At 37.2% G+C, this 25,172-nt stretch overlaps 3 protein-coding genes and 1 long non-coding RNA gene across 4 annotated transcripts; 2 read left to right on the top strand and 2 right to left on the bottom strand.

Annotated features, from left to right (window-relative positions):
- LOC109714435 (thylakoid lumenal 17.4 kDa protein, chloroplastic-like) lies at positions 497 to 2,760 on the top strand. Its single transcript, XM_020239066.1, has 4 exons — positions 497 to 716; positions 1,007 to 1,149; positions 1,582 to 1,828; positions 2,410 to 2,760. The coding sequence occupies exons 1-4, from the start codon at positions 512 to 514 to the stop codon at positions 2,631 to 2,633; spliced, it is 819 nt and encodes a 272-aa protein (XP_020094655.1). The 5' UTR covers positions 497 to 511; the 3' UTR covers positions 2,634 to 2,760.
- Positions 4,089 to 6,765, top strand: LOC109714436. Its single transcript, XR_002217378.1, has 2 exons — positions 4,089 to 5,752; positions 6,526 to 6,765. It is a non-coding gene; the product is annotated as an uncharacterized LOC109714436 (long non-coding RNA).
- On the bottom strand, positions 7,509 to 11,842 carry LOC109714268 (luminal-binding protein 5-like). The gene is made up of 8 exons (XM_020238810.1): positions 11,690 to 11,842; positions 10,567 to 10,834; positions 10,262 to 10,476; positions 9,929 to 10,171; positions 9,324 to 9,803; positions 8,854 to 9,008; positions 8,394 to 8,476; positions 7,509 to 8,271 (listed from the first exon to the last, which is right to left on the bottom strand). The coding sequence occupies exons 1-8, from the start codon at positions 11,745 to 11,747 to the stop codon at positions 7,779 to 7,781; spliced, it is 1,995 nt and encodes a 664-aa protein (XP_020094399.1). The 5' UTR covers positions 11,748 to 11,842; the 3' UTR covers positions 7,509 to 7,778.
- LOC109714588 (calcium uniporter protein 2, mitochondrial-like) lies at positions 14,091 to 17,409 on the bottom strand. Its single transcript, XM_020239287.1, has 2 exons — positions 16,751 to 17,409; positions 14,091 to 14,733 (listed from the first exon to the last, which is right to left on the bottom strand). Exons 1-2 carry the CDS (start codon positions 17,303 to 17,305, stop codon positions 14,224 to 14,226), a joined length of 1,065 nt encoding a protein of 354 aa, XP_020094876.1. The 5' UTR covers positions 17,306 to 17,409; the 3' UTR covers positions 14,091 to 14,223.

Genomic DNA, 25,172 nt, shown 5'->3' on the forward strand with positions numbered 1-25,172 from the left:
TGAGGTAAATCGATCGATCAGAGCGATGAGGAGGAGGTGGGATCATCATAGTGAGCATGAGGGGCCGATCCTTGCCCTCCTCCTCGTCGTCGTCCTCGGCGATGGCGATTAGCTCGCCATGGCCGCCCCCACCTCCCTCCCCGTTCTCCATCGCCCTCGCACGGAGGAGGCGAGTAGGAGTGTGAGAGAGAGAGAGAGAGGGTGGGGGAGGGGGCGGCGAAAGAGAAAGAGGGGCGGAGAAGGGCATTTATAGTTAGAATGGGCTACATCTTTGGGCTTTTATTGGTCCTAGGCCAAATCCGAGCCCGATATTAACGGACTCCAATAATCTAAATGGGCTGGACTTTACTCGGTCCATTAATATAATATTCGGCCCATTGAATTTCGAGTCGAGCCCGAGTCGAGCTCGAGTTCGACTTCGAGGTCCCATTCGACCACGTAGTGGCCAAGCTGCGAGAGAGAAGCGGATGAGATGGAGAGAGATAAGATATGATATGTACGTGACACAGCGATGGGCAAATGGAGGGTGGAATACGAAGAAGAGGAAGAAGAAGAGGAAAAATATAGTAATAAGAAGTCGGCGACGAATCAGCTGAAAATGGCCAGTTTCTGCGTTCCCGGCGCCGGCTCCTCCCTTCGCCCTTCGCTCTCCTCCTCCTCCTCCTCCGCTTCACGCATTCCCCTATCTAGGCCCCGCAATCGAATCCAATGCGCCTGTACGAGTTTTTTTAGGCAATTTTCCTCTTAGATCAATTTTTCAGATAACATTTATACCAGAGCTAATTCTAAATTATCTTATTATTTATCATAGTATCATGCTATGTAACATGTAAAATTTATGATAGTGGGTGAGTCATCGTGATATCAGAGCTAATTTTAAGTTATCTTATTATTTCTTAATGGTATTACTATCATAGTATTACTATCATAGTATCTAACATGTAAAATTTATGATAGTGGGTTGAGTCATCGAAGCAAATTTCTTTCTTTTTCCAACCCTGTTCAGCAATTGAGGAGAGGAGTAGTGGCTTGGAAGAATCGGCGGCGGCGGCAGCGGCGTCTTCTTCTAAAGGAATGAGAAGTTTCGCTTGCGGATTGCTCGCTGCGTGGGCAATCACTGCTGCCTCCCCTGCTGCTGCAGCAAACCAGGTTAGAGACTTTTCTTAGTATAATGTGCATCGACATCGCCATCGCAACATACTATATTTCAATTTTAGCTTATTATTGTGACAATGATGATCTATTCGCGTCCTTCTTTCTTTTTGTTGGCGTATGAGGTCGCAGAAGCGATTTGATTAAAATTAAGATCTCACTTGTGTTTCTAAGATAATTTAAAGTAGGCATGTACTTTTCGAAATAACATATGGAATGCCGTCGAAGAACCAGGAGCGAAGACGTCTGTTTCTCACAAATAAACAGCTGTTAGTAAAGCATTAGCGTAGCAGAATTATACAACAATGGTTATGCCTAAATTTACCTTTTGGTTGATAAAAATATGATAGATACTATATCAAGAAAAATTATTTTGTTGTGATGCATAGTTGCTACCTTACTCTTAGTTCTTCCTGGTTTGGTTGCTAGAGATTGCCTCCGCTTTCGACAGAGCCAAACCGGTGTGAGCGTGCGTTTGTCGGGAACACAATTGGTCAAGCAAACGGAGTATATGACAAGCCAATTGATCTCCGGTTCTGCGATTACACGAATGAAAAATCAAATCTGAAGGGCAAGTCTCTTGCTGCTGCGCTAATGTCGGATGCAAAGTTCGATGGTGCTGATATGTCGGAAGTTGTGATGTCCAAAGCCTATGCTGTCGGAGCGAGCTTCAAAGGTAAATGCCGAACTGAAGATGCTTTATTCTTCTTTGCTGTCAATATCTAAGTCCATGCGAACATATATGTATGTGTGTGTGTCTGTGTGTGTTTGTATTTATATGTTTTTGCACATACAAACGTATGTGTGTGTGTTTGTGTGTGTTTGTATTTATATGTTTTTGTACATACAATGCATATATGTGTGTGTCTGTGTGTGTTTGTATTTATATGTTTTTGTACATATGAACATATATGTGTGCACATATATGTGTGCGCGTGTATGTATGTTTGTATTTATGTAATTTTGTACATAAGAATATTTTTATATGTATATGTGTGTCTAAATGCTTGCATGTTTGTACCAGCATGCGCTTATGTCTGTACATAAGAATATCTGTACATTAAAAGATCTAAAGTGTGTGTGCTTTTATTTATATGTTTTTGTATATGTGTGTATGTTTGTATTTAAGTATTTTTGTACATAAGAATGTTTTTATATGTTTATGTGTCTAAATGATTGCATGTTTGTACTAGCATGCTTGCATGTGTGCCGTCAAAAGTCCCGCCAAATGCTGATGATGTAATTTGACTGTTTCAGGTGTCGACTTTACGAATGCAGTTATAGACCGGGTAAATTTTGAGAAAGCCGATCTTCAGGGAGCGATTTTTAAGAACACCGTGTTGTCAGGATCTACCTTCAATGATGCAAATTTGAAAGATGCTGTGTTCGAAGATACCATTATAGGCTACATTGACCTCCAGAAGCTTTGTACTAATACCACAATTAGCGCAGAAGGAAGAGCAGAGTTAGGTTGCCGGTAATATATCTATCGTTAGTTTATGTTGCGATAAAGAGGTTGCGAAGTTGTAAGTTCGGATTAAGAATTCATTTTAAAATGCAAGTCTACGAACATCTTTTGCCTACAAGATGTGTTAAAATTGTCATGCAGATGTTTTTTTTCTTTTTACTAATGTGAGTTGAGAATTCATTTGTGAATACAACATATAAGGGTGATTGCACTAGTTATAACTATTGGTTTCCAAATAGATAGTTTAAATAGTCTTAGATCATATTTAATGATGCTGGTCATGAATTTGCAAGCCCTATCATTGAAAACAAATCGGTAATAAATCGAATTATTTACTATCAGTAGTAGCCGAGCAAATCTCTCTCTCATCGATTTGCTTCACGTTTGGAAGTACGTACTTCTAACTTTCAGGCCCTTGTAGAAGTATGTGCTTTTAAATTTTGGGCTTTCAGATTTCAAGGGTTTACAAGTTGGTGATAATAACAATGTAGATCCAAGGATCCAAAAGTTGAAAGTTTGTACTTCCAAAAGTATAATAGTTCAGCTCATGATTTCTAAAGTGCTGAGAAATCAGTGCTGAATTAAGGTCCTCAAGATTCATTAACTTATTGCACAAATAATTACCATCAATGTATAAGAAAAATAATCAAAACGTGCTACACAATATTATTATTTCCCAATATGCCACCAAAACAATAGGATCAATAACAGTTTTCCAAGGCATGGCAAATGAAATTGGACAATAATAATAATAATAATAATAATAATAATAAAACAATGCTATGTATATAGTTTCCTAGCCATGCCAAAAAAATGGTCAGTGCTCAAAGTCTGCAGCATTCTCTATCAGGCCAAGCCTGCCATCTAGAGAGAGCAAAAAGAATGGTAGTGATCATAAACGATCTCTCACAAATTAGTTGGTATCATCTTCTAAGGGGAAACAGGTCTCGATTCCGCCGGTGCTCCACAGGAACCAGGAGTAGCTGCTCTGGTGGTGGTTGTTCCTGGGATCGGCATCCATCGCCGCCCCAAACATGTCCTCTGCCTTCTCCAGGTCTCCTAGCGCGCGCCAGAGGAACAGCGCGTACCTACACATCGCCTCCCCGTCCGCCGGCTCGGCGGTCACCGCCCGACTAAAGTAGTAATTCGCTCTACGAATGTACTAAGGGTTATTGTTAGATTATAGGTGTTAAGTCTAAATAGCATCTATGCTTTAATTCTTGGGTTTCATAAGTTTAATTATGAAAATATTGTAGTGATTCTCCAATAAACTGCGTAAAATAGACCCTTATTTCATGTGATTATAAACCTGTGCAATGAACAATAGAATCGATAGATGTAGCAGTGATGATTCTATGCGGAGTTAATGGTTTTACCTCTCGTGATCATTCTCGTACTGATACAGCAGCTGCGCATAGTTCGAAAGGATCAGCGAATTCGTGCCGTCGGCCACGATCAGNGCATGTAATTAAACTTCAATATTTCTATTGGCATCATCTGTAAACCAAAAATGAGAGGAAAAAAAGAAGAAGAGGAAGTAAAACAGAGAATAAGAAAACCAGAGAAGAAAAATAACAGCAGCAGCAGCAGCAACAGAGAAGAAGAAGAAAAATGGAGAAAATGAAAAAGAAGAAATTTAGATGAGGAGAAGAGGAGAGAAGAAGAAGGAAGAAGCAAAAGCACAGGAAGAAAGAAGAAAAAGAAGAAAAGAGGAATAAAACTATGAATTGCAGCCTTACAACCCAGTTAAAAGCCAGCATTTAACTTGTTGGCAGGCAGCGGCCGCTTTTCTCCAGCTATATGGTGGCTGCCAAGGCAGGCTACACTTGCAATATCGGTCCGCTTTGTTCCAAAATGCCATGGAGGCCTGCTATGCCAAAAGCATAGCACCGAGCATGTAAATCCGCTATGGCGGACACCCATAATAGCGGCCCGCTTTGTTCCAAACCGCCATGGAGTCCCACTATGCAAAAAGCATAGCGCCGAGCATGCAAATCCGCCATGGCCGCTATTTAGAACAAAGCTTCTGTTTCCTGAAGTGTTTGGCTATTTATGTAGGATGTTATAATGGTATTTTGTCGTGCCCTGATCACTTGAACATTTATACTTATTGTGTGTTTGTATCATAATTGATGTCTTACTCAGATTCTTCATGAGGAGTTTGGGAATCCATCCATTAGAGGATGGATTTCATTTTAAATTATTTTGAAAAGTGTATTGATACTAATGAGCTGGATTAGCCATCACTAGGTGTCTGTGAGAGTTAGCATTACATAGGTAAACAATGGACAGCATAGTCACATAAGATAACTGAGTTGCTAACATGCAGAATAGCTGGGCATTCCTCTTTCTCCTCCGTGATATCATAACTGTTATACATAATTTATAGGAAAATACATGTTATATGATGCATCGCACGATTAACATTTATTCATTCTTTGATTGTCATTTACAGGCATGTCATATAGATATTTCTTTAATGCTTGTCACAACTGAATTAACACTTTTACTATGTTTCATCCCCTTTGTGGTGGTGCAACATTATTTGATTTCCCTAGTTCAACAATTTGTAATTAAAGTTTCTTATTGCTTTGCTTCCATTTCTTGTCTATTATTTGTTTCATTTGCTGGTGCACACATTGGTAAATAGCACCAATCATAATGAAACTTTTTGGACTTTGCTTTTCAGTATGATAAACCATCATATTATCAGATATTAATCTGTTATTTCTTTAGCGATAGACATGACTCATGTAATTATTCCCCTTTTTTGGTTTTTTGCTGTGATTTTTTGAAGTATTTCTGTTGGTAGGCTTGCATTCGCTTAGAGAAGTTATTTCTCCTAAGCATCCTCCTACTTAGATTAAGTGCCCTTCAACTTGTTTTTGTTATCTTCTCTCTCCTACGTGTCCTGCAACTTTTCTAATCTGATGGATTTCTAACTTGCTTTTGTTTCAGTGTGCTTCTTTTTGGTATATTTATTGAGCCATTCCATCGAACAAAAAGTGCGACAGATATTAATTCTCTTTTGTGAGGTCCATTTTTCAATATTGTACATTCTTCAACTTGATCTTATCTCAAGTGCTTTAGAGCGCAGTGGTTCCTTAACTATGGAAGTTCTGTCACAGTTAGGTAAACTTCTTGCACGAATTATTCATTTGTTCTGTTCTCAAAAATAACACAATTATCTCATCTTTATTCGGATATTTTAGACATTAAAAGAATTTTCTGGGCTTGTCATGTTATTGAAAATATTCACATCATTGATTCAACTGAGGTTGGATAGTTGCAAAAGGTGTTAGTGAAGTACTGAAATCATTTCCGAACTAGTAGGAATACTAGATTTTGTGGGTTGGGAGGTATTCTCATTCCTATACATGATAAGAATCACTAGTAGTCCATAATTAGAATATACAAGTTCCTAACAATCTCCGAATCCAAGTGACATGCTAAGTTAGTAACATACTTGCCATTCCAAGTATATAGTATTCCCAGAATATTATAAACCATTCCCAGAATATTATAAACCTTTGATGGCCCCTACATGTTGTGCCGTCCATATTATTGCACGATACACACTTCTATCTAATCTAATAAAAAAGACGCACAAAGAATGGGGATATGAGCACATGTCGATAGGAGTATCTCCAGATTCTAACTTCCTACCGTGCTCATATGCCCTTCATACAGTACTAGTCAGTTGTACGCTTTGTCCATGCCACTCAGTGCTGACTGGCACTGCCAGGATCTGAATCCTTGTCGGTAAGGTTCCTTAAGAAATATAGCATTATTGCAGTTTCCCTCTTCAGTTGATAATGAGGTCGACAGTTGAGAACTTGGAATGAAAGTACTATCACGAAACTTTGAATTAAAATACTAATACCATCTGATTTTGTGGCATGCAGGGTTATCAATTCATGCTACTATCAGAGACTTTGTGGAGATAGGTTTATTAGTGTGCTTCTGTGCAGTGCACAATCATGGGTTTGATATGCTATATTCACTCTCAAAAGTCCTAAAACATGCTCCTTATCCTCCTCTTGGATTTAGCATCTTGAAAGCTGGTTTGAATAAGTCGGTTCTTTTCTCAGTTTATGCCTCAGCAAGTTTCAGGGATGGTCAGTCTCTCAACTCTTCACATGGTACACCTCAACCCAAAACATTTTCCTGATGAAACGACCATGTCGCTTCTCTGCCCGCCCAAAGAGGACAACAGGAGAGAGAGAGAGAGAGAGAGAGAGAGAGAGAGAGAGAGAAAGAGGAGAGAAATACGAATCAGGGAGATGAAGAGAGGATGGGTCAAGGCGGAAGACTAGGGTTATAGGGAGAGGAGTTAGTTACGTTTTTGTGCGTGGAAGGGAGGGGGTATAAAGGTAATTTAGGAAAATCGTGTTGTTAAGATACAGGGTGCGCATCAGGAATATTCTAACGGTAAGTTGTTTGTTCGGTGGACCTAGTTCGCCACGTCACTGGCGGACCATAACTGTCAAAGGAACTTAGTTACAGATCAAGTACACTGAATTTGGACACTACTTATGTAGGCTACTACACACGGTTAGATCCAATGTAGCCGTGATACCTCATACCGATGTAGCATTGTTTTCAAGCCTTAATAAAATTTTTATCATGATTAAGGTTACCTAGTTAGTACAGCAATTTGGATACACGCGTGTAAAATAGCCTCTACTCTTGTGCTGTAATGATTCGAGAAGGTATGGTCACATCTCTCATATATATATATATAAATTAAGATTAAAAACCTTTTTTTTTTTCATGGAAGCTGATTAGATATTTTTCCTATTACCATTCTATCTTATGGATCAAATTTCTTATAAGATAAATCAGATATCGTAAATTAATGAAAAGTGTATCCCCACAATAAGGCTTGTGAATCAGAAAACAAGGAGTTTTAATAGAAGAATGCTGCGCTGTAACTAAAGAGATCTATAATATGTGATTAGCTAGTCCATGTAAAAAGGAGAGAGAAAAACAAAGACAAAACCGAAATAAAAACATCCGCATTTCACCCCCCTATGCACCCATTCATGCTCCCCTTACTCTAGCGACCCTCCCCAACCTACCACAAAAATTTACATCAATGAACCGTTCGCAATCTCAAACGAATATTTTATCCACAAAGAACGAAAGAGAAGACGCTTCAAAGCTCGTCATGCGAGTCGTCATCATCCGAGCCTCCTCCGGGCGCCCCACCGGACCGCTGATAAACCGCGGAAACAACGGGGTTGCACACGGCCTCCACCTCCTTAAGCTTCTCGTCGTAGTCCTCTTTCTCCGCGTTCTGGTTGTCGTCCAACCACTCCAGCGCGTCCTTAAGGGCGGCCTCCACCTTCTCCTTCTCTTCACTCTCGAGCTTGTCGGCGAGCTTGTCCTTGTCATTGATGGTGTTCTTCATGTTGTAGACGTAGGTTTCTAGCTGGTTGCGGGCGTCGATCTTCTCCTTCACCTTCCTGTCCTCCTCGGCAAACTCCTCCGCCTCCCGCACCATCCGCTCAATCTCCTCCTGGCTGAGCCGGCCCTTGTCGTTCGTGATCGTGATCTTTTCTGATTTTCCAGTGCCTTTGTCTTCGGCTTTAACATTCAGGATTCCATTGGCGTCGACCTCGAATGTCACTTCAATCTGAGGTGTGCCCCTGTTTTTTTCATAATATCAAATTTTGATTAGGTACATTCAATCAAAAATATTAATAGGTAAGTTAAGATATACAAAGATATCATGCCAGCATTTTTTTTGGAAGCAGGGGAGGGAACCAACCTAGGAGCTGGAGGAATTCCGGTAAGATCGAATTTTCCCAGCAATCTATTGTCCTTTGTGAGACTTCGTTCACCCTCGTAAACCTGTGTCAAACAATTAACTTCAATTGAGCATAACCTATTATGACGACAGATTATAAATTCATTCAATCCCATTAAGTGTCCTCGGAGTTTCACTTTCAAACAATCTAGTCTCTGAAGATTCATGTGCAATTAGTTGAGTTCTTCCGCTAGTCCGCCGTCCAAAAAAGATGGCCATGCCATTTCAGCATAAGCAGTAAAATGCATTGACATGGCTTTATTTATTCTCTTAAGGAGACATTCTAACAAACAGATGAACTTCATTGTTACACTACAAACTTTCAGGCCTGCATCATCATATATATATATATATATATATATAAGGATACTGATTGAAGGATGCAGCAAGTTGGATACTGATTGAAGAATGCTATTTTTACCTGAATGGAGACGGTAGTCTGCTGATCCTGATAGGTGGTGAAAACTTGCGACTTCTTTGTTGGGATCACAGTGTTCCTGGGAATCAGTTTGGTCATCACTCCACCGACGGTCTCGATCCCAAGGGTAAGAGGAGCAACATCCAGCAAGAGAATATCTGCATAAAAATCACATTGCAAAGAACCAGGAAGTTAGAGCTTTCCGCAGCTGAATTTCAGTTCTAATGGGATGATTGGCCTAAGCTTCCAAGCAGCTTCTCTACTCTTAAGTCAATTGACAGCGAAAAAAATTTGGGAGCTGGAGCCGGAAGGAGGCTGAAATGTACTACATTCAGAACCCAAACCAAAAGTTCCATTTCGAAGCTTCCGGTATTTTATTAAGAAGCTGTTGGTGCCTTTTTAAACAGCTATCCTCAACAAGTGCTTCGAGCTTCGTCCAGGCCAAACAGGTTATAAATGGTACGGAAAAGTACCTTTAGTTTCTTCGCCACCCTCGCCACTGAGGATGCCTCCCTGAACAGCTGCACCATAAGCAACCGCCTCATCCGGGTTCACTCCCTTATTCGGCTCCTTCCCATCAAAGAAGTCCTTGAGAAGCTGCTGAACCTTTGGAATCCTAGTACTGCCTCCGACGAGAACGATCTCATCAATTTGGTTTTTCTCCAATCCAGCGTCTTCCAAGGCCTTCTTCACTGGCCCCATTGTCTTCCTGAACAGGTCATTATTCAACTCCTCGAACCGGGCACGGGTCAGCGGCTCGGAGAAGTCCAGACCCTCATATAGGGACTCGATCTCTACCCGGACTTGGTGTTGATTGCTTAGAGCTCTCTTCGCACGCTCACATTCTCTTCTCAGTTTGCCGAGAGCCCTGTTGTCCTTACTGATGTCCTTTCCGTGCTTCTTCTTGATCAGTTTGATGAAGTATTCCATGATTCTGTGGTCAAAGTCCTCACCTGTGGAGAGAAAGAAAAGGAGATTATTGATCAATTAATTTGATTTCCTCTTACCAAATGCCAAAACTTGTAACTATGGTTAAGCAACAACAAAGTCTAAGCAGGAAAATATAAAGATAGATTACCTCCCAAATGAGTATCACCATTTGTTGCGAGGACCTCAAAAACTCCATTGTCGATTGTCAAGATGCTAACATCAAATGTACCGCCACCAAGGTCGAATACGAGAATGTTCTTCTCCCCTCCTTTCTTATCTAAACCATATGCAATTGCAGCAGCTGTAGGCTCGTTGATAATCCGAGCTACATTAAGACCAGCGATTATTCCGGCATCCTTAGTTGCCTGTCTCTGAGCATCATTGAAATATGCTGTGACACACAAAGAAGAATATGAGGAATAAGGCCATTATTGTAAAATATAGACATAAATGATAAGGTTGACTTAGTTTAGAAACTTACCAGGTACAGTGATGACCGCATCCTTGATTTTCTTTCCAAGGAATGCTTCGGCGGTCTCCTTCATCTTTGTTAGAATCATCGCGCTAATTTCTTCAGGACTGAAAACCTTGGTCTCCCCATCTTTAATTTTAACTTGAATGTATGGCTTACCGTCCTTGTTCACAATCTTATATGGAACAAGTTTGATATCCTTCTGTACCTCCTTATCATCAAACCTGCGAAATGTTCAAAATAGAGTTAATTTAAAGAACGGAGAGGAAAAGAAAACATGTAGAACAATTATGCTGATTAGAAAGCAAACTTACTTTCGCCCAATAAGCCTTTTGACATCAAAAATAGTCCTCTCCGCATTCAAAGCCGCCTGGTTCTTTGCGGCCTCACCGATTAACCTCTCGGTGTCGGTGAAAGCCACCCAAGATGGGGTGATCCGATTACCTTGGTCATTAGCGATGATCTCTACATGACCATTTTTGTAAACACCGACACAAGAGTAGGTCGTGCCCAAATCAATACCGATGACGGTTCCCAACTTGGTAGCTTCCTCTTTTGCAATTGAGAATGCAAATAAGCATCCTGCAAATATGCATTGAGAGTTAATACAGGATAAAGATCCAAAATGTTACATTGAAATTGTGAATTTTTTTTTTTTTTTTACTTATTTGTATGTAAGGCAAAGCATCTGCTACATTCAGAGAAAACCTTCCTCAAAACAATGATCGTCGCACAAATCAGGCCACATGAAAAAGTTTAAGAAATTCGATCAAAAGAATTCCAGCTTCAGTCGAGAAACAGACATTGCAAGATTGCTTTTATTATCCCAAAATTTTCTTGTTTTAGATCTCAGAGTAATAATTCGAGCCATTCTTACAGTCATACTACATATCTACAAGTCAGATTTTGGAAAAATTAATTAACAAAGCAACAAAAGTGATCACATGAAATTTTAAGTTCTAAGTCCTAACACTCATCAATACAACAAGTTTCGAAGCTTCATACATGGCAACCTTATTATCTATTATTGCTTAATTTCAGCTTCTCAACGCACGCAGAAACCAAAAGCACATCAACCAAATCAGAATTGAATTAAAAAAAATAATAACTAACTGACAAAAAATTAGGAAAGAAAAAAAACTCTAGTGATCAAATAAACAGAAGATTGCAAAATCTATGAGTTAAATCTCAAATTGAGCAAAAAATGTTCTCTAAACAATCTACTCTAACCATCCGCATTTGATTAAACTAACAATGGATCCAGCTACAGAATCAGAACTCGAAATTGGACAACCATTTACATCAACTAAGCTCTTAACGCATTTCGATCCTAGAAAACAAACATTTACACACAATTAAAATTGAAACGCATCCCTTGCAAATTTAGCCCTAATCCAAGCAATCACACCTCCACTGGGGAATCAAATCACAGCATACCTGTAAGAAGCAGCCCTAGTACGATCACGAAACCACGATTTCGCGACGATCGATCCATTTGAGCTCTCCTCTCCCCAAATCTCTCTCTCTCTCTCCCTCTCCCTCTCCCTCTTTAGCTTCGAGATGCTTCGATTTGAATTATATTTCTTAACACTACGAAAAAACACCCTCGAGTGGGTATTTATAGGAGGGGGTTTGGGCCCGAGCGATGCCGCGAACACGTAAACGGGTGCAATTCGACCACTCCGGGGGAGAGGGACATGTCACTGCGTATTACGTGGACCAATGAGAACTCGCCTTTCGTAGCTTCTAGCCAATAAGATTTCGCCCTTCGTTGGAGTAATGTTCACCGTCCGTTCGCCGGTTCTGATTATGTGGAAAGATCAGAACCGTCGAATGATTGTGGTTTGAGTCGGTCGCGGATGTTCCCGAATGTTCATTGGACCAAACCACAAGCCCTTGGGCCTTGGCCCATTAATGTTTTTTATTTTTTAAAAAACAAAACTTTCTTCTTTTTTTTTTTTATATTTTGTCCTGTGAAAGCCTTTAAAGTGCATTAATTTGAGGGCTCATTTAGTATTAAGGCCCATCTAATCTCAGTAGGAGAGTATGTAAGGCCTTTTTTTATTTTCATTTTCCAGTGGAATAACAAAAAATATATGCACAATTTAAAATTATGTACAGAAACAAGTAACTTATTTTCTTATCGTATGTTTTCACTGCACGTAAATAATCTCTCCACAAGCACAATCAGTAAATTGAGTCATTATTTACAAATTGAATATGCTTCTTTTCTTTTTTTTTTGAGAGAAAGGTAGCATGCTACCCGCTTCGTTTATTTCTTTTAGAAATAAACTTAGTTAGAAATATAAATAAACTAGGATTCGAACTTGTAATCTCGGATACCAACCACCAAACCCTTTGCTACTTGCGATAGGAACAGCCGGTCTAATTGAATATGCTTGCATTCGATAAAACTGGTTTTCTCTATTGATATGACTTTTTATTTATAATAGAATGATGTTATTAGCAAATCTGATTTTGTTATTAGCAAATTGGTTTTTTTTTTACTGACTAAATTTGATCTACATGAGCTTATGTGGTGACAAAAATTGAGCTAAAAAGAGTGATTAGATAGCTTAGACCAAGACTATTGAGTGGAAACATTAGAGAACTATTCACCTGGTATAAATAAATATAAATAAATATGCTAAATAAGATATTTATACATATAAATGTATTAAAAAAAATAAAGTACAGGAGCATCTCCCTACAAATGTATTTTTGTTCCAAAATAAGGTATTGGTCTCTATATTTCCATTCCTTTTCCTTTAAGGAAAAGGAAAAAATAAAAATATATAATTTCTATCAATTATATCAATGTCAATGAACACGAAAACAGCTGCACGATGTTATGTGCTCCTGATAATATTTGTAGAAATTAAGAGGTATTTATTTGGATTTGAGTGTTAATTGAAATAGGATAAAGTACTTGCAATTTCTTTTTAACTCTTTATTTGGTTAACCATTTGCAGTTATGCTAATGTCCAAAACAGTATGGGTACTCTTTTTTCTTTTTGTATATATTATAGATTAGGCAGAAGAATATGGGTGAGCAAAAGAGAAAAAATAAAAAAGAGAAAAGTTATCTTGTTGTTTAAAAGATGGGGTGAAAAGTAGAAATTGTTGAATATAAATATTAAAAATATTATTTTTTTAATAATTTAAGTTTATAGTTAAAAAATGATAATTTTACATAATTTCACATGATATCAGAATAGAAAATTCTATGTTTGAATATGGTTAGTGAATAAAAAAAAAAAGGTTAGAATTAAACCAAGGATTTTTAACAATTAAACTTTGGTTTTCCGCTTTTATGGCTATATTAACTTGCCATGAAGATCTTAACAATTTATCACTTTTAAAATTTGTACTCAGGGCATGCTTAATTGGTCATAACTCATTGAGTTGATCCTGATGGGGGCCACTCGAAAAAGAAAAAAAAAGAAAAGTGGGAACGGTTTCAATATGAAACCATTCCATCTACCGTGGTTTCAATATAAAACCATTCCATCTACCGTCCATCACATAAATAGGACGGCAAATGAGACAGTCTCATATTAAGAACCATCCCCACCAGATTGTAGAGTCTCACATTGCGAACCTTATTAACATCATGTTTAAACTAAACCATGATTTGGTGAGGCCATCTTGTTCGGTACAATTCGCATCCAAATCGGCCAATTAGCGATTATAGTTGGATAAAGATGTTAGGAGCATTTAGATTTGATTAATTTCATTTGGCATTTCCGCATCACTTCTTTTGTGTGTGTTGTTAGATTAAACCACAAAGTTCCCGCCACAATCATGCTGTTCAATGTTCACATCTTGCGTATGTTGATACCTCTCAATTTTTGTCTCCTCTGTTTTTTATTGTATGGCGCGATTCATTTGAGTTCTCTTTAAATATAGCTGTTGAGTAACCAGTAACCGCAGATTATGCGGTAAATAGCCGACGATAGAAAAAACAGAGGCTAATGGCAACAATGGCAGGAGTAGGAAGAGGAAGAAGAAGAAGAAGAAGAAGAATGAATCGGTTGCGAATGATCGGGCGGCAGAGCAGGGGGCAAGGGGCAAGCTCTCCTGAGCTCGTTGAAGCGGTCGAGGTCGAAACTGCGCGCCCGCATCAGGCGCTTCTGCTTCGCGGAGAAGCGGCTCTCGAAGAAGCCCTCGAAGGAGGGGTCCCTCGACGTCCGCAGGAAGAAGGCGTATCCGGCCATGAAGTAGACCGAGGTCACGTAGAAGCAGATCGGCTCCATCACGTCCCAGGAAAGCTCCCAGAACGTGAGCCTCATGAACCCCGCCGTTTGCACGACGAGGAAACCGAGCCCGGCCCACAGCTCTCTCCGCACCTGGGCGGCCGCGATCCGGTCTATCTCCGCCTTCGTCGCCTCCATCGCCCTGAGCTCCTCCCGCCGCGGGTCGTTCCGGTAGTTCCGGTTGGGCGTCGGTAGGGGTACGACGTTCTCAATTGCTTTGATCACCTGAAGGGGGGAACTTTTTACTATACGGTGCTTGTTCTATTACAAGCAATATATATGTATATGCCGAAATAAGCATTACTTTTTTATTTTTTAAAAGAGGTGTCACAATTTGCGGAAAAATGGCATGGCACGTAACATGTTGGAATTAAGGGCATAAAAATTAAGAGCCCAAACTGGGTAAGCATCCGTTACTGGTGTTTTACCCTTGAACGCCTCTACAACTAAAAATAAAAAATAAAAAATAAAAAAAAACACAAATCAACAGCAAAGTGCAAAGTGACGTGCAGTTCAAGTTTTTAAACATGCATTCGTTTTCTAGACGATCTGAGTGTTTTCAGGAGAACGCACTAGAAACAACTTCCCCAATTTCGGGAGAGCTTAGCGAATGCTCTTTTTGGGGCAAATAATTGTGCAATAATTAGTTATTAGATAAGACGCTTCTAATTAAGTGCACGCTACCTCAAAGAAAGCTGGCATAAATTAATGATTTGATGAAAACAACAAACTTGAGGATTGCAAGTCAAATTGAGCTTGTTTTGTGTGACCCAAATAGAATGGGAAATTAAAAACAAAAACATTATTATGTCCATTACCGTTCTCAGCGCGTACCACGTGTTACACGCCGAATTTCATCATGCACGTGTACGAAAATATTAAAGGGAAGAAAAAGTAATATCTATACATGCACATTTTAGTTATCTTGATAAACCATTTCAAGAAGAAAAGTATTATTTTCTTCGCAGGGGTTACCAATCAAAGGCTCCCATAATTAGCAAGATACATTTGAAAAAAAAAAAAAAAAAAAAAAACTCTATTTTTTTTCCTTTTCTATTTTTCCNTTTACTACCTCATTAAAATATAATAGGCTATATTAAAAAATAAAATTATATGAGGAAGCGAAAAAGAAATATGTACTCTCTTTTTTTCCCTTCTCAAACCATAATAATTGAATATTAAATGAAGAAGAGGAAAGAGAATATTTTTCTCTCTTCTCATCTGGGTTGAAGGAAAATAAAAGGAAATTAGTTAGTGGTTGATATTTTTATTAGGAAAAACAGGAAAAAAAAAATCAATTTTTCATCACCTTCCACAAAAAAAAAAAAAGAAAAGGAAATCTATTTATAACGTGGAATTTTCACCTTTGCATCTAAATCACTCACTTTGTTTCTTCTACGTTTTCTTTTTTTCCTTTTAACACCGAGCTAATAATGCTTATTTGAGAAACCAGTTTAACCAAATTCTCTTGTTTTCTATGACAAAACAAATTATTAGAAACAGCAAAATATTCCTGAAATCTGAAAAGTTAGGCCAAGTTCGGTATCATATTTGTTTAGTATTTTTTTTTAATAAAATTTTGCATATCAAAAAAATATAAAAGTTGAAGGTCGATTACGTGCAATGCTTTTATTTAAAGTTTTTACCCGATAACGAAAAAGAAAAACTTGATAGTATTCTTTTTTTTCGCTGTAAAATTTTTTTAAGCAAATTAATTGTGGAGGCCTTAAAATTGGGGGCTATTTCCTCCCAATTTTGAAACTCAAAATTTTTTTAATACAATATTTATGTAAATGAAGAAAAATATAATATATATGTAACTAAAAAAAATAATAAGATAATATAATTAAGTGAAAATTATAACATATTGAGAACTTTTTTTAGCATTTTTTTTTTAAAAAAACGAGTTAAGGGGAAAAAAAATGGAAGAGGAAACTCCAATCTTTCACTAGGGGGTTCTGCTGCGAATGCTACCAATTCAATCACGTGTGTGTTTCCTTAAAACTGTTTTAGACACCTTCCTCTATTTCCCTGTGTGAGAACATGCAAAACAAACAGGTCCGAAGAGAAATGTATCAGATCTCGCCCATTTTTCCAAGATCAAAACAACAACAAAAACAAGAAGTGTGAAACCCTAATGGGAATCGAATCGAATCCAAAATCACCAGAGTAGTAGGAGAAAAGGAAACGAGAGGGGGGGAGGAGAGGAGGAGGAGGGATATGATGATGATGATGATCGTACCAGTTCGGGTCTGAGGAAGACCGAGTCGCCGAGCACGATCACGGATCCCGACTCGTCGAGGGACCGCGCGATCCCCAGCCCTAGCTCGGAGCTAGAGGCGTCGCAGCAGACGCGGAGGAACTCGGCGTAGGGGACGACGCTCCCCGGGATCGCCCTCAGCCTCGCCCTCGCCGCCTCCATCTGCGCCGCCCTGAGCACCTTCCTCGCCTCCTCCACCGTGACCCCCCTCTCCTCCTCCGCCGCCGGCGCGATCTGCGGCGGAGGCGGGGCGAGGCCGTCGAGGCGGATCCGGCCGGGGCTGAGGCCGCGGATGCGCTCGGCGAGGCGATCGCCGGAGGGGAGGAAGGGGGCGCGGTCGGGGGGGAGCGCGGGCTCGAAGATCGGGCGCTTCTGAAGGAAGCGACGGACGATCCCGGGCTCGTCGGCCGCCCCGGGGAGGAGGTGTCGGCGGCGGTTCCCCTCCGCCGCCGTAGGCGATCGGATCTGCGAGACAGGGGAGCAGATCCTCGCGATGCGGGAGAGGCGTTGGGCTAGCGTTTTACGAAGCAGCGCCATAGATATCGAGATCGAGATCGAGGTGCAGCAATGGCGTTCTAGGGTTTTCGAGGTGGTGGGAGAGGAGTAGAGCGATGGATGCGGAGAATTGGGAGGAGGAAGAAGCGTAGGGGGTTTTTATAGTCGGGGGCCAAAGAGACGAGACGACTCGTGAACGCGAATCGGAGGAGGAATTAATTGAGCGAATGAATCTCTCGTTCCATTATCTCACACCCCGTTTCCCTTCCTCCTACTGGCCCAGCGGGGAATCTAATTCAATTTACTCCGAATATGCTCACCACTAAAATAGGGAAACTTCAAATACCCCTGTAGTTTCGTATTTTCTCACTTTAATATTCTGTGATTTAAAGTATATTAAATTAATATCTTGTAATTTTGTACTTTCTCATTTTACTACTATGTGGTTTCAAGTGTATCAAGTTAGTACTCTGTGGTTTCATTTTTGTATCAAATTAGTATTCTGTGGTTTTAATTTTATCTTTTTATTATCCATTTCGAAATATATAATTTAACGAAATATTAAACCACAGAGTATTAAAGTTAGAAAGTGCGAAACCATAGGGTATTAACTTGATACACTGGAAACCACAGAGTACTAAAGTGAGAAAGTGCGAAACCACAAGGTACTAACTTGATACACTTTAAACCACATGATACTAAAATGAGAAAGTGCAAAACCACATTGAGAGTATTTGAAGTTTTCCCAAATAAATATTACTAAAATAAATTTATCATCTAAATCTACATATTCAAACTTATTATTGAATACTAATTTTATTGCTAATTATATTTTAAGCCAATTTAAACAATCTGCAATATTTTAAACTTCAGACAGTGAGCTACAAATCAGCTGAATTTCAGACGATTATAAAACTTGTATTTCCATGCTTCAATTCATCAATATCTTAAAATATCATTCTAAAATAAAAAGTTTTAGCCTCCAAAAATAGGAAAACTAAATTTCGTTAACTATATAGTTACTAAATTTCCTAAAATTGATGCGGCTAAACTTATCTTGATATTAATATATGAATTCATTTAATCTAGTCATTGTCCACTAATTGAATTTGGCCGCATTTCTTATCTAGTAGATAAGTTATTTATATCATTTTTTTGTACTCTTGATTCCGCGTATTGATGCCAAAGGAAACTAAAAATTAATGACTTGAAAAATAACACTAGATAGTTGGTAATTTTAACAAAATTAAATAAGCTTTTTATTCATTGTCGACGGAAGTATTATGGATTTTCTGCGTACGGAATCATTCATCATCTTATCGGTCTTACCGATTCAAATATTATAAAAGCTTAAAAATATTATTAATAGAATCAGTAAAATTAGTAAGATAAGAAAATCAAATAATAATAAAATAACCATTTTCATGTTAAAAAGGAGGCTATTCTTTTTCTCTAATTCAGATTAACGAGTACTTGTTCTAAATCATCTGAACCTTTTACAACACTCGGTTCTAAATTATGAGGTTTGAGTCTTAGAATTACAAAAATATAAATAAATCTCATATTTAAAATAAAATTAAAATTTTTCAATAAATTAATTATTATTATTATTATTATTTTGTTAAATAATTAATGAGGTAGTTCAAAACGCAAAGTAAAGTGGCGAACCCCAACACAGCTGGAGCAGTAGCAGTAGATTCGCACGGTTACGGCGACAACGGGGGTAAAAATACGACCCTACACGTGTCAACATCATAGGCAAGGTTCTTTATTTTATTTTATTTTATTTTATTTTATTTTTCCGACCTTTTTTGAGGGACAAAATATCGCGATTCGAAATACTCGTTGCGAATACGACGAGAAATTAATTTCTTTTTTTTTTTTGTTTTTGTGACTCATCAAATTGCCTCATCAGAGTATAGTTGTCGCCTTAATCCATTAGAAGCAAAATAAATAAATAGATAAAAAAATAATAAATGCAACGCAACGCTTGCGTGGATAGCCAAACCTATAATGCGGCGAATAAAAAAAATAAAAAAAAATTATCCGAGACGATACGATATATTATGTATATCACACGAGAAATAAGTAAAATTGTAGAAAATTCTCTCACTTCTTATAGAACAATTTTAATTATGCCCTTCTTTACTTTTTATTTTTTTAAAAAAAATTTAAATATAACTCCTATAACTTCGCACTTTTTTACTTTGATATCCTATCGTTTAAAGTGTATTAATTTAATACCTCATTGTATTATTTTTCTCTTTTTATTATTCTTTTCACTAATTTTTTTCGTTAAATCAGTAACAAAGTTAAAACTAAAAAATTAAAGTGAATATTCAATAACTCTAAATAGAGTATCTAAAATTTTTTATATATAATTTAACAAAATGTTAACGAAAGAGCTGACGAAAAGAGAAAAAAAATAATCACAGCGTACTAAATTAATACACTTTAAACCATACGATATTAAAGTAAAAAAATACGAAACCACTGGGGTGATATTTGAAATTTGCGCTTGTTTTTTGGTTTTGAATAGAGAGTGTTACTATTGTTGCATGTAAAATACAAATTTTTTGTTAATTCGCCTTTGTAGTCCATGAATTGTAATATTTAAAAACAACTTTTTTTTTTTGAAGTTTAAAATATTGTCATTTTCTCTCGATTTACTTGTAGCGAAAAATTTAAAAATTATCAGAATAATAATAATAATGATAATTTTGCTAAAGTTAATTAGTTTTAATATTTATCTAACTAATAAGATATCTAAATTTTGATTAATACATACACTTATTTAGGGGGCCTGGTGTTGTGTGGGGAGGCGAGAAATCACGGGAACCGTCGGATGGGGATCCAACGGCCCACACGAGCCGCTTGTCCACCGTGGGGCCACGTGTACGGCGGGGGTGGGATAATGTCTCCCCCACGTAGCTCCTCCCCCCTAACTCGCGAATTAGGGTTTTGAGGGGGGAGGAGGAGAATGCATGTGAACTTAAAAAAATTTGGCCGTTAACGGTCGTGGCGCGAAAGAATATGTGTGGCTACTCCTCGCCCTTGCCCCCGCATAATTCCCACGCCTCTCCCGGTTGCGACCGTTCAAAAATGTTTTATGCGACCGACGCGTGGGCCCCACCACCCGCATGGGCGTTAGGGGGGGGGGAGGAGCAGGTTATATCTAGTGCTGGGTGTAACCGTTACATGTGAAAGGTCCCGCATACACACTGTCGTATGGTAATTCGTTTCCCCCTCGCACACGTTTTCGGAAGCAAAGCATTTTACATCTGAGTTGCTGTGGCACGTGCAAAAGAGGGTTGTGGAAGTTTTTGCCTGGACCCGGTCCACTGTATATATCGACGGTGGACCGAATATATTGTCCCATCTCTATTTTCAAACTTCAATATAAGCCAATCCTTTTGCAACCTTTTTATTTATTTATTTATTTTTTACAAAATTAGTTTTTTAAATAATATAATATATAAGCTAATTCTAAGCTCATTCTATTATATGCAATATACTAAAAATCAATTTCAGTATCTATTTCAATTAGTGTGGTTCCTCCCCTTATAGTTTTTGAGCGAAAATTATACAAGACCCGTATTTTGAGGCAATTTTTCTGTAGTTGAGTTTTATCTTAAGATATTTTAAGATTCATGCAAAATAAAATCTGAAGATTGAAAAAGATGCGTTTGTAAAAATACATACCATAGAAAAAAAAAAAAAAAAGACTCTCAACTCAGAATAGGTTAAATATATTTTCAACAAAATTTACTATGTAAATAATGCAAAATTGGCCGTTAAAATTTGATTGCTCGAAAAATATAAAGAATATGATGTTGTACCGACCACACCGTACATGCGCGCGCACATATTTTTTGTGCAGAAGGTTGAAAATTTGTTGCTTTCGCTTTCGAAGTCATGTGCACATAATCAAATCAAATTGAATCTATGGAATATGAAACTTAGTCCCCTAACCAGTGATTATTTTGCTTCATTTGAAACTACCTGAAGAAAACATTAAAAGTGAAAAAATATAAAATAAAATGAGTGGCTCAAATTATAGTTGCGTAGGTGCACGTGAATGGGTGTGTTCCAGGTTTTGACACTGGGCTTAACCTTTTTCTTTTTTTTAATTTTTTAGTGGTGAGTGATTGGAGGTAAAGTGAACGTTCGTACCCTTCACATGTGAATTGTGAACTCAAACCAATTAATAGGTCGGTAAAACAAATTGTAAGCCATTTGAAATTTTTTTTTTTAGCTCTAGTGTGTAAAATTTCGGAAAAACTTTAAAAATCCTTCATGTGGTTTCGTAGTTTTCCACTTTATTCCCCTATGATTTAAAATGTATCAAATTGCCCCCTGTGATTTTATTTTTATCTTTTCGGTAGCTTTTTCGTTAATATTTTATTAAATTATATACAAAAAACTTCAGTTACCCATCTAAATTTATCAAATATTCACTTTAGTACCCTTTAATTTTAACTTTATCATTGATTTAAGAAAAAAAAAATGAAATTGATAAGAAAAAGAGAAAAAAAAAAACCAGGGGGGGGGGTCAAATTGATACATTTTAAATCATAGGAAGGCAAAGTGAAAAACTACGAAACCACAAAGGAGGTTTTTGAAGTTTTTCCTAAAATTTTTCTATAAATGGAGGCACATACACTGCCTAAATATACCACGATTTATATATTATTATGTGAAATTAATATTTTGTCTACGATGTCTACAAAAATATGTTGCATATTTTATTTTGAATTCAAATTTTTTTAGTTCCCATATGCTTTGGTAGGAAATGAGTCCTCCCCTACCAAAGCATTATCTTATATTTAAAATATTTAACATGTGAAATACATGTAAGATACTGAACTTGTATATATATACTATATGATTTATTAGAAACAAACCTAATGTTATGGTCTAAGCGATTAGGTAGCATGCATAGCCTGTCGGAAGAAGCAAGGTTTTTTTTTTTTTTAGAAAAAAATGCTACTGGCCTTGGTAAAGAAGGATTCAGGAGTTTCCAAAGTTTTTGATATGATTTCCGTAGCAGCTACAAAGATTTGAGTTTTTTAATTCTGTTATCTAGTGTGTTTCGATTTCTTTTTTTGAGAAAAAGGTAGCACGCGACCCGCTTCATTCATTCAAAATATGAACTTAGCTACATGGTGAGACAACAAGGCCTTTAAAGAGATGAAAAGCTGAACAAAGACGAAAAAAAAAAAAAATTCAGTGTTTCTCCATAGGGCGAAGATTCCCCCACAGGGACGTCAGCTGTTTAACCTTATAGCAACTACGGATTGGATCAGTCTGATTCCTCCTAAAGATCACACAATTCCTAGTCTCCCAAATAACCCACCAACAGGCAATTAGTCCAGCTAAACAATTGCTCATGGACTGAGACCCCATCCTTCCACTCCGTCTGTCCCAAATCATATGCACATCTTCGGCCAAATCTCCTACTAGGACATCCTCCAATGACATCACCATAAGAAATTTGAAGAATACACATTGAGAAAAAAGGTGGTCTACTGTTTCCATATCAGACCCACACAGCACACAATTCGTATTGCCTATCCATTCCCTTTTTAATAAATTATCTACAGTAAGAGGTCTTTTCTTGCGGACGAGGCAACAGAATACTTTAACTTTTAATGGTATGCAGAGCTTCCAAATTTTGCAGGTCCGTTCATCCTTCGTCCCCCCGTCACGCATAGTGTGTTTCGATTACAGTTCGCATTACAGGGTCAAAAACGTTATTAGTATATGCTACTAAACTGGAGTCTCGATCAGTCTACCTAAGCTTAAACCTAGAGTAACACTCTTTGCAACTTGTGCAAGCGAAAATTTACTTCTCTCCCTCGCGTCAATCACCACTGTTGTCACTAGAAAAACTTCGATAAAGTTTATTAAACAATTATTAAGTTGTACAAGCTTTGCAATAAAATGGATTCAAACCTATCCATATGTCAGAAAAAAAAAAAAAAAGGAAAAAGAATGTTAAATAGATCCAATTTTTGAGGCCATCCATTAACTAATCCAATAAAAATACACCTTAGAAACATAATATATGTGTATGATTCTCTCAAAAGCACCAAAATCAAAGACACGGGGGCATCAAGTAACATGTTCTGAGAATAATAATATGATGGAATGTCTAATAATACAACCAAGAATGTCTAATAATACAACCAAGAATGTATACTTTTTTTTTTTAAAAAAAAAGTATAATTATGTCAAATCTGGCCACCACATTATGGGCCTAGTTAGTTAATTTGCAAATTATTCGCGAATTATTGAAAATATGAATAAAAACTTATAATTTTTATTTTTAAATATAAATTATCTTATATTTTATACTTTATAACGAATCCGTTTTTTAACCCGAATTTCTCAACGAATTTAAACATTAGAAAACGAATTTTATGCGTATTATTATATCCGTACCGAATTTTTGCCGAACGGAATTAACTAACTATGATTATGGGACAATCTTATCCAACTACGTGTTTAGCTATCAATGAGTTAAATTTTAAATTTGGCATGCTGAGTAAGTAATGTTTAAAATAATAAATCGTCAATTAGCTAACACGATATAAAAATTGGTTTATTAATTATACTCGTCCTTGATTGTCAATCCATTTAATTTCAAGCGTTATTAATAAGATAAATTCATCTTTTACTGGTACTACCAATGAATTACATTTGCTATCATGAAACTTTAGTTAGGGAATTACTTTGATTCTTATGCACATAGACTTATATCTAAAGTAGGGTTAGGTATAACAGATCACTTAGTTTATATGTAAAAGTTTAAAATTTTCATACATAGGCAGTCTAAAATGTATGAAAATAAAGTTTTTTTTTTTTTTTTTTTTTTTTTTTTTTATAGAGATAGATAACATGCTATCTGCTTCGTTTATTTCATTTAGAAATAAACTTAGCTAGAAATATGAATCAATTATGATTCAAACTTGGGACCTCAGATATCAACCACCAAGCCCTTTGCTACATGCGTTAGGGACGGTCGGTGTATGAAAATAAAGTTAGTGCGTGACGAAAAAGGTGCTAGAGATCGAGCTTCCCAGAGAGTGCGGAGAGCGAAAATTGGGACACACTAGGGTTAATTACACCGTTGGTCTCTAAATTTTTGATTTTATTATAATTACATCCCAGCAGTTAAAAAAATTGTTAAAATTAACGAAATCGCCACGTCAGTGCCTATTTAGCATTCTTTTGCATGTTAATTTTGGTCCCTAAACTTTGCATGTTTTTTACTTTAGTCGCCAAAAATAAAATTTCAAAATTTTAAATTTAAGTTTAAAAATAATATTAAAGTTAAAATTTTAAACTAACGAGAAACTAGAATTTTGAATTTGAATTTAAAGCTGAATTAAAGTTTTGAATTAGAATTCAAATTTTAAATTTGAATTCTAAATCGAATCTAAATTTTGAATTCAAACTTAAAATTTTGATTTTGATTTTGATATTTTAATTTGGTCTCCATCCTATCTGCTGACACAGCGCCTCCGTGGCGCTGACACAACGCCTCCGTAGCGCTGACACGCGTCTTCGTAGCGCTGACTTAGTGCTGACATGATATTTTTCGTTAATTTTAACAACTTTCTGACAGCTAAGACTTAATTGTAATAAAATTAAGAGATCAAACACTTAATTGCCAAAAAAAAAAAAAAGGGAATCAAATTAAAAAATGATATAAAAGTTGGAAATCAATGGTCTAATTAACCCAACGAGTGTATTACTAGGAGGAGAAAGAGACACTACCACTAAATAGTGTAAGCAGTACAAATATTAATGGTGGACAAAAAAAATTAACACCACCACCACCACCACCACCACCACAAACACCAACAACAACAACAACAAGTTCAAATCTAGTTGATTCATATTC

This window comes from Ananas comosus, linkage group 8 (genome assembly GCF_001540865.1).
Source record: "Ananas comosus cultivar F153 linkage group 8, ASM154086v1, whole genome shotgun sequence".
Taxonomy (NCBI): domain Eukaryota; kingdom Viridiplantae; phylum Streptophyta; class Magnoliopsida; order Poales; family Bromeliaceae; genus Ananas; species Ananas comosus.